Source organism: Hyaena hyaena, unplaced genomic scaffold (assembly GCF_003009895.1).
Source record: "Hyaena hyaena isolate Hyena2069 unplaced genomic scaffold, ASM300989v1 scaffold_27, whole genome shotgun sequence".
Taxonomy (NCBI): Eukaryota; Metazoa; Chordata; class Mammalia; order Carnivora; family Hyaenidae; genus Hyaena; species Hyaena hyaena.
The window spans coordinates 2439443-2452246 of NW_024080659.1; the positions used below are offsets into that span (position 1 = coordinate 2439443).

At 39.4% G+C, this 12804-nt stretch overlaps 1 protein-coding gene across 1 annotated transcript in view; it reads right to left on the bottom strand.

The window, feature by feature from the left end:
* Positions 1–998: 998 nt before the first annotated feature.
* The window catches only part of AKAP10 (A-kinase anchoring protein 10), a 72713-nt gene continuing 60907 nt past the window's right edge, over positions 999–12804 (bottom strand). Inside the window, exons 13-15 of the mRNA XM_039227359.1 lie at positions 10636–10688; positions 9885–9980; positions 999–2231 (exon numbers count right to left, since the gene is read on the bottom strand). Coding sequence (XP_039083290.1) covers positions 2226–2231; positions 9885–9980; positions 10636–10688 — 155 coding nt within the window. The 3' untranslated portion in view covers positions 999–2225. The remainder of the gene's footprint in view (positions 2232–9884; positions 9981–10635; positions 10689–12804) is intronic.

The window sequence follows — 12804 nt, forward strand, 5'->3', positions numbered from 1 at the left end:
TGTCAACAACAGGATAAAGACGGAGGTTCAAGCAATTCCTTGAAGCTAAGAAAGGCTCCAAGGCAGCATATTTTGTGGGCGCGCCACACAGAGCCCGGGTGCTCGATGTCAGATTGAATCCAATTCCAGTTTGAAAAGAAGTGCAAATATCCACTTCCCACCGAGGATTAAATCTGCCTAGTAACCTCAGGCCCCACCTGCTTCCATGTCCCACAGCAGGTGCGGCAGAAAAAAGTAACAAGTCTCGAGCTTGCTATTCTTCTCTTTATAAGAATCTCACAACCAATCTCTGACGCCCCTAGCTCAGAAGCACAAAACGTATACAAAGAGAGGACTATACACTATCTTAACTGAAAGCAGTGGTTTCAAGTAGGCTAGCGTCTTACAGAAATTGTTATTCCAGAACATGCAGAGGCAGCAAGAGTCGCCCAAAACCACATTTTATTCTATGACTTTTATATTGCTTTTCTGTTATTTAAAGGTTGAAGCAAAGTGAAAAGGATGGAGACATTTTGTTAAAAGAACAAAATGAGTTAAGTCACAGCAAATACACCTAATAAAACCTCAGGTCTATGCCATACACTCCAAACACAGGGCTAAGTCCAGGAGTGGCTCGTGCCTGGGTTTTTGTAAAGCAAATGGAAATATTTGGAAGAATCCACACGTTTCAGGAGAAGAGCCACAAGTGCCCTGAAAGCAGAAAGTTGACACCATTTTAAATATAATTCATATATATATATTTTTAAAATCAAACACAATTAAATAGAATATGGGTTAAGTACATGAATACTTCGCTTTAGAAGAATAACAGAGGTGGTACATAGTACCAAAAATGTATACACAGCCTTTTGCTTCTTCTGTTGATGAAACAGTGTGCCTCTATACAATCAAATATTGCAAGGGAATAAATTCTCTATTCATTCAAGACTTTCTCAAGGACAGAGGTGATTAATAATTATATATATTTATATATATATATATATCTTTTTTTTGTTTTGTTTTTTTTTTTTTGCAAAGTCTGAGCAAAAGCTGTAACACCTAAGAGAACGTTCTTTCCCCTCAAACAGTCGCGTGCGGTGAGGAGGCAGTGGCGCGGCCTGGCCGTGGAGTGTGCTCGCCAGTGGGGCAGGCCCGCGGGCGGCGGCGAGGCCCGGCCCCAGCAGCCGGCTGAGGGAGTGCGGGAAGGCAGTCCCCTACTCTCCTAAAGACAGACAGCAAAAAGGCCACCAACTGCACACTTTCCAGCTCACAGCAAAGAAAGGGGAGGCAGCCGAGGCTGAATGCTTTCCTTGCTCCCAACCCTCGCTTGCCCACATTCTTAATTAAAAAAAAAAAAAAGGCAAAAACAAAACAGAAACCATACAGTCTGGGAACTTGGTACATTTTGTCCAAGGTACCAAAGGGGGAAACGGGAGTGACTGTTACTGTACATTCCTTTCCCCATGTATTCTGAGGGGAAAGTGAAGTGACTTGGAGGAATATTCCAGAAGAGCAAGTCCTAATGCACAAAGCAAAGGAGACTCATCTTTTTGTTAGCAGGGGAGAGACTGGTTTTCAGTATACTGCATCTTAGGAGCGATTAAAATATGGAAAGTGTATACTGTCACCATAGGGAAGGACAATATCAACGGAGACCTGACCTGTCAGCTGGCTTCCTTCCAAATTAATGCCTGTGTGAAGGAAGAATGACAACGCCACCGAAGGAAAAGGATCCGCTAGCACCGCGCTGCCACCCTGAGCTGCCTGGCTCTCGGAGGGGCTGACTCACCTGGTGGCTGAGGAGGCCAAAGCAAAGCACTCTGGTACCTGCCTTACAATACTTCCAGGGAAGGGTCACCACTACTGAATGTGCGTCAAGTATCCGCTGTGCGCTTGTCTGCCTCCCACAGTACATGGCCCCTGTCTATTCCAGTGGACTCAAATTCTTTCGTAAATGGGTTATTGCCATTGGAAAGCTATTAATTTTCTAGTAATGTAAACAATACCACTTTGTCTCTTTATGACTTTCACTGTGTGAACATCATGTGCAGCAAATATGTCTACATGTCACTCTGCTGAGGATGGAAGTCTAGGATTGTCTGCCATTCTTTCTTGGGAACAACAGTGATATATAAGTGAAAAGAAATACAGTGCTTTGTCTTCATTGGCTGTGTTGAAGAATCCAACCAAAGGAAAAAAGTTCTCTTATTTTTCAAAAGCAGATTTCCTTTATCTCAGGTCTGGAGTCATAGCTGAAAAAAAGAAAAAGAAAAAGATTAGGTACATTTCGGTAGCCAGTGACAGATTAACCCAAAAGCATTCTCATAAGAGAGGGCAAAGACATATACACAGACGTTCATTAAAGTACTGTTTGTAGCAGGAAAAACAAACCCCCAAACACTTTAAATGACCATCCTCAGAGGAGTCACTAAATCATGAGAGCCAGAATACAGAATATTCCAACACCTTCAGAGAGAGAAAAAACCTCTGATCTTCTCACTTCCTAAGACCAAGAGCTTGAGGCTGAGACCCTTTCCTCACAGAACTGGGGAGGGAACAAACATCCCGGGGAGACAAGGTCCCTGGGGCATCTACACATGAAATAACTCAGTAATGCCATGAGGCAGTTCACGGGATATTCCCAAATACATTCTATAGACAAGCAAAGAGTAGGAGATTCCAAGCAGAGCGGTATCAACATAAGCTAGAGAAGCTGGGTATTCCTTCGTGGAAGTAGGACAGCTCGTATTCATATACTCATAGAATGAGAATCAGAAAGGGATTCTATGAGACGGTCTTGTCCAATTTTCCTGATCTACCGATAGGGAAACGGGGCGTGGAAAGAAAAGCAAATTGCAAAAGGTCCCACATGTTCTCTAAAAGTGGACTGTATGAGTTCTTTTAGCCTAGCACTTTCTCCAGACCAATCCACTGCTGATCCTCAAAGGACATGCAGGAGAGTCATCTTAGCCAGCCAAAGAGAAAGGGCTAGCAAGCTTAAAAAACAAAATATAGCAAAATAGATCTAAAAATTTAAAAATGAAAAGCACAAGGTAATAAAATCTGAACATATAACTCAAATAAAAAGCCTTAGCTTTAAGTACCTGCTTTCTAAAATGGCGTCTAAAAGAACATTTTCATGTTGTCAAACATTTGTTCATGGGGAATCACAACTTCATACACTTTTATCTTGCTCTTTGCTCTTTCAGGTTTGACTGAACCAGTGAAGATAAATACAGACAAAAATTACCACCCTTACACAGAAAAGAGGATGGAATTTGCAAAAGTGAACAGAAGTTTGGTGGGAGTTGGTTCAGTGCAAAGTTCAAAATTGAACCAGCCTCTGGAAACGACAGCTCTCACAGTAACAAAGCTGGCAAGGAAAGAAAGGGCGACGCTGGACCTACATCTAAATTCAGGCCTCAAACCCCTGTGGGCTATATGGGGTGTCATCTGAACATTCTAAATTCTGATTCCTGATTTCTGCTAATATAAATAACAGAGGAGTAGTTTAATGCCTTCATAAAGAACATGAGCAGAAACTCTCCTCTTGCATTAAGTCTCTGTGAATCAACTTGAGTTAGGGAAAATAAGAAGTTGGGAAAACTGGGACTGTCTGGCTTGAGGAGAGGACTAGGGGCTGCGCTATGTGGCTGCCTTCAACTTTCTAAAGGTGACTTGCATGGCTTCTCACAGGCACTACTAGAACTAGCTGATGAAGCTACCAAGAGACAGTACTAGCTTGGGGCAAGTCAGAGTTTCCTACCCATTACAGCTACTGACCTCCAGATAAAGATGGAGAGCTGATCGTACTTATCCAATTCACTCCTTCCTAAAATGCCACTTTAAAAAAAGAAAGAAAGAAAGAAAGAAAACAAATTCACATGAATGGGAAAAGTGAGAAGAGAGGCAGAACAAACTTTCAGAAGCTGGAAGCAAATGGATGAGTGGTAAATGACTTAGCTGGCCCAGAAGACTCAATCCTAAACAGAAAGTGGAAAAAGTGGAGAAGCAACCTGATTTGCAATGCAGAATCCCTCAAAGCCTGGGAATTGGTAATGTCTCCTAAAGGCAGTGGGGGCTGAGTACAAACACAAGGACTTCTTAAAAGCCTGTTTTGGAAGTTACTAATCTATCGTTATTCTGCAATTCTGCTCAACCAGCCCCTGCCCCAAAACCAATCTCAGCAGAAAAACCTTAGATTTCTTCTCTGAGCAGAATAAAACAGAGGGTCCCTGGGCTGAGCTACACCGAGCATGACCAAGGACAAGGATGCTGTCCTGAAAAGAGGGGGATTAAGGAGAGGTATATATAATGAATGAAAGACTTCCCTAGCCTTTTCCCACTTGGCTCCTTGAACATTGGTAGCCTGGCCTTCATCCTCCAGGCTGGAGACTGCCAGTGTTTTCTCTGGGAAACAGGACCAGCCCAAGAAGAAAACTTCAAAAAAAAAAAAAAAAAAAAATCTGACATCAGCGTTCCCCAAGGAGACACCTGGCTAGTGTACATTTCTCTTTTTAAAAAGCTGCCAAACTGTCTTCCAAAGTGGCTGTAGCTGTTTGTATTTCTAACAGTAACATGGTAGGGTTCAAACTGCTCTACATCCTTCAACTGTCAGTCTATTTTAGTCATTCCATCAGGTCTGTAGTTGTATATCACTGTGACTGTAATTCGCATTGCCCTTATGACTAAACATGTTGAGCACATCTGCATGTGAATATTTGCCATCTGTGTATCTTCTCTGGTGGGATGTTTTGATAAAGATCAATTTAACAATTTTTCTCCTTTATGGCTCATGCTGAGTATGATCTAAGGAATCTGCCTAACTCCAAATCATAAAGATTTTCTCCTGTGAGTTTTACTTTTAGCTTTGACATTTAGGTCTATGATCCATTTTGAGCTGATTCTGTATATGCTATAAGGAACAAGGTTCATCCTCTCCCCCATATCTATCTATATCTATATTCTATATCTGTATCTATAGATGTCCTAGTACTGTAAACTAAAAAGACCATCTTTTTACCATTGAATTAGCTTGGCACATATGCCAAAAGTCAACTGGCTTCACATATTTGGGTTTACTTCTGCACTCTCTATGTGTTCCAACAATTTATATGTCTACCCTTATGCTAAATATTTCTCTGCCTTATGTAGCTTTACAGTCAATGTGTCCAGGTAGAGTTAGTCTTCTAATTTTATCTCCCCTCCTCCCCGCCACCACTTCACATTTTTGTTGTTGCTGTCTTATACCAGTTACTTTAAATCTCCCAATATATTTTATAATCATCTTGTTAATTTCTATAAAAAAGCTTGCTGGGATATTTATTGTGATTGTACTGAATCTATCACTAATCCTGGATAATCTTGTACAGAATGGAGAGTACAGTCAATGCTGTATTACATATTCGAAAATTGCTAAGAGAGTAGATCTTAAAAGTTCTCATCACAAGAAAAAAATTTTTAACTATGTATGGTGATGTTAACCAGACTTACTGTGGTGATCGTTTTGCAATGTATACAAATACTGAATCATTATGTTGTACATCTAAAACTAGTACATTATATTCAGCTATACCTCAACCACCATCAGCACCACCACCACTCCCATCATCATCCTGGGTTAAAATAGCACCTTTTTAAATTCTTTTTTAAAAATGTATTTAAATCCAAGTTAGTTAACATATAGTGTAATACTAGTTTCAGGAGATTTTAGTGATTCATCATGTATATACACGACACCGTGCTCATCCCAACCAGGGCCCTCCCTAATGTCCATCACCCATCTAACCTATCCCCCCACTGAGAAATGGCTCCTTAACAACACTGAGTCTTTTAATTCACAAACATGACTTTTTGTTTAAATCCTTAATTCTGTTCAGTTGTAGTTTATACTGTACAAATATTATACATATTTTATTAAATATATTCCTCAAGAATTTTATGTCTTGGGATCCTACTATAGATTATATTGTTTTTAAAATTTCAATTTCCAACTGTTAATTGCTAGTATATAGAAATATACTTCATTTTTATATATTAATCTTATATCCTTTAGCACTGCTAAACTTAGTTCTAATCGTTTTGTAGATTCCTTCAGATACTAGTGTCCAATAATAGTCCTTTGGACTATTCCAGAACAATGGAAATGTTCTGTATTGTTCATACATGGCTAGTCACTACCATATTGGATAAAGTAGCCTTAGGAATTTCTACATAAATGAGGAGGTCTTCTGCAAAGAAAACCAGTTTTAACTCCTTCCTTTATAATCTATAGACCTTTTTTCTTTGCCTTTTTGCACTGGCTAGGACTTCCAGTACAAGTGTCCTTGCTTTTCCCCCAGAATCATGAAGTCTTTCGCCATTAAATATGACTTTAGCTGTCAGTTTATTAGGTGTAGGGAATTCTGTTCTGTTCCTAGTTTTCTGAGAGTTTTGTCATCAATGGCTGAATTTTGTCAAATTCTTTTTCTGCATCTATTAAAACGATCATATGCTTTTCTTTTTATGATGAATAAAGCAACTGGTTTTCAAATATCAAAGCAAACCTGCTTTCCCAGGAAACCCAGGTTTCCACCAACAGTGCACAAAGATTCCTTTTACCTACACCCTCGTTAACACCTGTTACTGTTTGTCTTTTAGGTAATGGTCATTCTAACAGATGTGAGGTGATATCTTATTGTGGTTATGATTTGCACTTCCCTAATGATTAGTGATATTAAGCACCTTTTCATGTACCTTTTGGCCATCTGTATGTCTTTAGAAAAATGTGTTTCCAGGTCCTTTGCCTGTTTTGTTAAATTGAAAAAATTTTTTTGGTCTGCTGAGTTCCTCATATAATGTATATATAAATAATAATATATCAATATGATATTATAAATATAAATATATTTAACTCCTCAAATTCAACCTAATAGATACAGTATTAGTCAAGTTACCGATTTCTTCTTGAGTGACCTTTGGTAATCTATATTTTTCAAGGAATTTCTCCATTTCATTCAAGCTATTGAACTTATTAGCATAAAGTTGTTCATAATAGTTCCCTAGTACCATTTTAATAACTTTAGGATCTGTAGTGATGTCTCCTTTCAATCCTAGTATTGGTGATTTATATCTAATTTCTAATTTCCCCCCCTCAATTAGTCTGGCTAAAGGTTTATCAATTTAATAGATCTTTTTCAAGAGCCAGCTTTTGCGGCGCCTGGGTGGCTCAGTCCATTAAGCGTCTGACTTAGGCTCAGGTCATGATCTCACAGTCTGTGGGTTCCAGCCCCTCGTTGGGCTCTGCGCTGACAGCTCAGGGTCTGGAGCTTGCTTTGGATTCTGTGTCTCCCTCTCTCTCTGCCCCTCCCCGACTCATTCTCTGTCTCTCAAAATAAAATAAAGCATAAAAAAAATTAAAAAAAAAAAAAAAAAAAAGAGCCAGCTTTTGACTTTTCTCTATTGTCTGCCTATATTCTTCTTACTTTATTATTGCTTTCCTTCTGCTTTCTTTGGGTTTAATTTACTCATTTTTTAGTTTAAGGTAGAAGACTGAGACTTTTTTTCTTGTATAATATAAACATTTAATGCTATAAATTTCCTTTAAGAACTGCTTTACCAGTATCCCACAAATACTTTGTTGTATTTTCATTTTAATTCAGTCTAAGATATTTTTAACCTCTATTTTGAAATTTTTTTTTTTTAAATGTTTTATTTATTTCTAGGAGAGAGAGAGAGACAGAGACAGCATGAGCAGGGGAGGGTCAAAGAGAGAGGGAGTCACAGACTGAAACAGGCTCCAGGCTCTGAGCTGGCAGTCAGCACAGAGCCCGACGCGGGGCTCGAACCCACGAACCACGAGATCATGACCTAAGCGAAAGTCGGACGCTTAACCAACTAAGCCACCCAGGCGCCCCTTAACCTCTATTTTGATTTCTTCTTTGACTAATGGGTAACTTAGAAGTATGTTATTTAATTCCCAAATATTTGGGGAATTTTCTACATATCTTTATCTAATTGACTTCCTGTTTAATTCTTTTGTGGTGAAAAAACAGACTGTATGACTTCAATCCTTCAAAATTTACTGAAACTTGTTTTATGGCCCAGAATATGGTATATCTCAGTGAATGTTCTATGTGTAGGCCAAAAGAATGTGTACTCTGCTGCTGGATGCATTGTTTTCTACATGTCACTTAGGCCAAGTTGGTTGACATTGTTATTCAAGTCTTCTAAAACCCCTGTTCTATCCATTACTGGGACAGAGCTGTTGAAATATCTATGTATTTTTTCTTGTAGTTCTATCAATTTTTGCTTTACATGTTATTAAGCTCTGTTGTTGGATGCATAACATTTAAGATACTTGACGTCTTCTTGATCAACTGACCTTTTCATCATATAAAATGTCCTTTTTGTCTGGTAATATTTCTTGTTTTGAAGTTTACTCTGACTTGTGGTAATATGGGCAGCCCAAATTACTTTTGTTAATGTCTGGATGGTAGATATCTTTTCCATCCTTTTACTTTTTAATTCTTTTAAATCTTCATATTTAAAGCATCTTCTTACAGATAACATCTAATTGGGTTCTGCCATTATTTAATCAGACAATCTCCAACTGAACTACTTAGACCATTTATATTTGATGTGATAATTAACAGGATTTCATTTAAACCTACTTTCTTGCTATTTGTCTTCTATTTGTCCCATGGATTCTTTCTTTCTTTTCCCCCTTTTTCTTGAGTTCTTTTGTATTTAATACTTTTTCAGATGTGGTTTCTATAGATCGTGTTTTCTTCTGGTCAAGTTTTTCTGCTTCCTTGTACTGCTTCCTTGTACTCCTTCCCTGCATACCTAGTAATGCAGTGGATGGCAGACATTGTTATTTTCCTACTGCTGAATACTGAATTTTACTGTGTTCCTTTAAAGCGGGTTGGCCTTTGTCCTGGCATGCAGTTGTTACAGAGAAGTTTGATCCTTTCCAAGGTTGCTCTTAAGTTTAGTTAAGGTGCTTTACTCTAGGGCTTTTTGTTTTTTTTAAAGATTTTCTATCTGTTTTGAGAGAGAGAGTGTTCATGTGCACACAGGGGAGGGGCAGAAAGAGAAAGGGGGAGAGGGAGAGAGGGGGGGGGGGGGGGGGGAGAGAATTCCAAGCAGGCTCCATGTTGTCAGCACAAAACCCAATGTGGGCTCAAACCACAAACCATGAAATCATGACCAGAGCCTAAATCAAGGGTCAGTGCTCAAACGACTGTGTCACCCAGGTGCCCCACTGCCCCATACTCTAGGGTTAATTTAGCTCCAGTAGTAAGGCATAATATTTCTGAGGCCACTACCCAATGCTTTGTACACTACAAGATCTGTCCATATTGGTCAGTAGGGGTGTGATCTATTCCTAACCCATGTTTCAGGAATTGGTCAGCTTATTAATTTGTTATTTTTTTCCGTGGCCATGGGCACTTTCACCCAATACATGTATAGATCAGTATTTGGCCAAGCACTTCAAGGGACCTCTCGTAAAGAGAGAAACTCTGGAGCTTTCTTTCTATGAAGCTCCTCTTGTGGTATCCTCCTCTATGACTTCTAGCCAATTTAGGGTATCCAAACTTTGATTTCTAACTCCTCAATTCAGCAACACTATGAACTCTGTTAAGGTCTCCCCTCCCTGCACTTTGGAAACTGCTTCTGGGCAGCGAGCTACAGATCACCTCCATGTTACCCTTCTTTCATGGATTATAGACTACTGCCTATTGTCCAATATCTGGAACTAGTTTTTTCATTTAGTTTTTTCCTAGCTGTTCATGATAAGAGGGCAGTTTCTATAGCAGCTAATCCTTCAAAGACAGAAGCAGAATCTCCCTTATGTCCTTTTTTTATTTTTAAAATCTGGAATTTAATTCTTTTTAGCTCTTTAGAACACAAGTCATCCTTACCTTTGTAGACCTCTCTAAGGGTTGATCATATTGTGCCTGTTGCATAACATCACTGACTATCATTTTAGCAATCTTCCAAGCTAGCTCTTCTTGGGCCTAAAATTAAAAAACAAAACAAAAAAACAATTCAAACTGTTGATAATGGTTGTTCATTAGAAAAATCAAGACTTACATTATCAGTGCTCTAAACACAACTGTATATGCTTATCATTTCTACTTATTTGGATAAGAAGCACATTCCACGTATGGAAGGACCTGGGCCACCCTCTGGCTATGCTACATTAACATGCTATTGGTTCACTGCCTTGTAGGGTCAGCTACTGGGTACCCAACATCATGACTATTTTCATGTTAGATGATCAAAACATTTTTCTTTTCCCATATCTCTCACGTCTCTCAACGTACTTAACCAACAAGTAAAAAAGCAAGCCTCCTCTTCTGCAAACAGACAGTGAGGAAAGAAACATTTGAGGTTTTGTTTCTACGGATGCCTGATGGCTGATGGAAACCTGAAGGCACTGGTATTTTTCAGTTTCTAGCATCTCTGAACTAAAAAACCCTTCACTGTCCCCACACGCCAACTGTTAGATACTAACAATTTCTTGTTACAGCCTGGACAAGGAAGCAATGATGTGCCATGCTGCTTAAACGTGGGAAGTAAGGAAAGAAAGGAAAGAGAAAATCTGAAACTTTACTTAGACAAGGTGCCACTTATAAACAGGAATTTCTTGATACTGAAAGTAGAATTTACCTCATCAGTATTTCCTTGCACCCATTTCTTCATAGCTTGTGAGAACATGGATCCTAGTAAACAAAACCAAAATTGAATGTATATTTCATGCACAATTTTACACTAAAAAAGTGCTCTTATTCGAAAGCTACTTCCAGAAATGGGTATTCTTTTTTTGTACAATCTCATTTAAAACATTACGGAATATTACCATTAATCAAAACTGATTATCTCCATTAGCAAGTATTTAACTTGCAAAAGACTTTTGAAAGGCTGTTTCAGAGTTTTGGACTTTTCTTCTATTCTCCTCACTTGATAAAAGAAACTATTTATTGGGGCGTCTATGTGGCTCAGTCAGTTAAGCATCCAACTTCGGCTCAGGTCATGATCTCATGGTTCACGAGTTCAAGCCCCACACTGGGGTCTGTGCTGACAGCTCAGAGCCTGAAGCCTGTTTCAGATTCTGTGTTTCCCTCTCTCTCTGCCCCTTCCCCACTCGTGATCGGTCTCTCTCTCAAAATAAAAACATTAAAAAAAAGAAAAACAATTATCTGGTGTTAGATTTTCAACAAACATTACGTGGGCAAAAGAAAACCATGACTAGGATTTGGCTTTTGATAAGAGTCTAGCAATATGTCAGGAGGTATCAATCTCCTGGTTATACACCCAAGTTTTTTAGACCAGCTCCTATACAAAAGGGCTTCCAGTAGAGATTATGCTGCCACATGCTCAATCCCTGGTCTGTATAAAGTGGCTGGTTAAGAGCGGAGTTTTAAATGTCCACGCTCTGCCTGGGCCACAGCATACCTCAACCCAACAGGAGATACACGCGACCCTATCTTCGTAAATACTCAGGTGCTGAGAAATCACCAAGACACAGACTAGCTACTTTGTCCATTAATGAAATACGGAGCTTATCCTCTCATTAACACAAATAAGCTCCTTTCCAACTCTGCCTTACACCAAGTGATTGGTAGGTTGTTTCTTAGGCAAGGTGCCGACTGGATTGGAACTATATACGTAGCATTCATGAAAAGTATAAAGCCTGCATCCTTTCCCTTAATAATTTTTAGTATTAGCTGGTCTAGTCCAACTTTACGGCCAACTAGTCAAAGCTACAACATTAAACACTCTGCCTAAAGTCTCAAATGGCTGTTGAATTGCCCAGTGCACTGCTCTCTCTTCAGGCTAACCCAAAGAGTCACATGGTGACAGTCTCCTACATGTTTAATACCCTCTCTCCTTTTCAAAATAGATGTTTGGCTCCTTTCTGTGCATTACTTGCCCTTTTAACACGGAACTTCTCTTGGACCCCATTTCCAGCCTTCTTTTCTCCTCTGGCAGGTTTTCTTTGGGGCCTCTCATCCCCTCTCGAGGCTTTAATGTCATTTATTTTTAAAAATTTTTAAAAACAAATTTTTAAATGTATTATTTATTTTTGAGAGAGAGGTTGAGACAGCATGAGCAGGGGAGGGTTGGAGAGAGAGGGAGATACAGAATCTGAAACAGGCTCCAGGCTCTGAGCTAACTGTCAGCACAGAGCCCGACACGGGGCCCGAACCCACGAACCGTGAGATCATGACCTGAGCCGAAGTCGGACGCTTAACTGACTGAGCCACCCAGGTGCCCCTAATGTCCTTTAAAATGCAAATAATCAAAAAACTTGTCCTTGGGCATTAAAATTTGTATTTACAACTTGTCCTAAGGTCTCTCAAACTTAACATGTTCCAAATTGAGCTTGTCTGTTTTCCACCTTTTTTTTTTTTTAAGTTTACTATTTATTTTGAGAGAAGGGGAGAGTGTGCAAGCAGGGAAGGGGCAGAGAGAGAGAGGGAGAGAGAATCACAAGCAGGCTCTGCACTGCCAGTCCTGAGCCTGATGCAGGGCTTGATCCCCTGAACTGAGATTGTGATCTGAGCCAAAATCAAGAGTCATCATGTCTTGCTACCTGAGAACAGTGTAGAGTCCTTGCTGGCCAATACCCTCCAGAGGCTGTCTAGTATTTCCTCTGCTCCAAGGCTACCAGTCACTTCTTCCTTGTACTCATTTTTCACCCAATAAAAGACACTACTAGACTTTAAGGTTCTTAATGGCAGGACTGTTATGTTCTTTTTTTTTTTTTTTTAATTTTAATGTTTTATTTATTTATGAGAGAGAAAGACAGCATAAGCAGGGGAGGCTAAGAGAGAG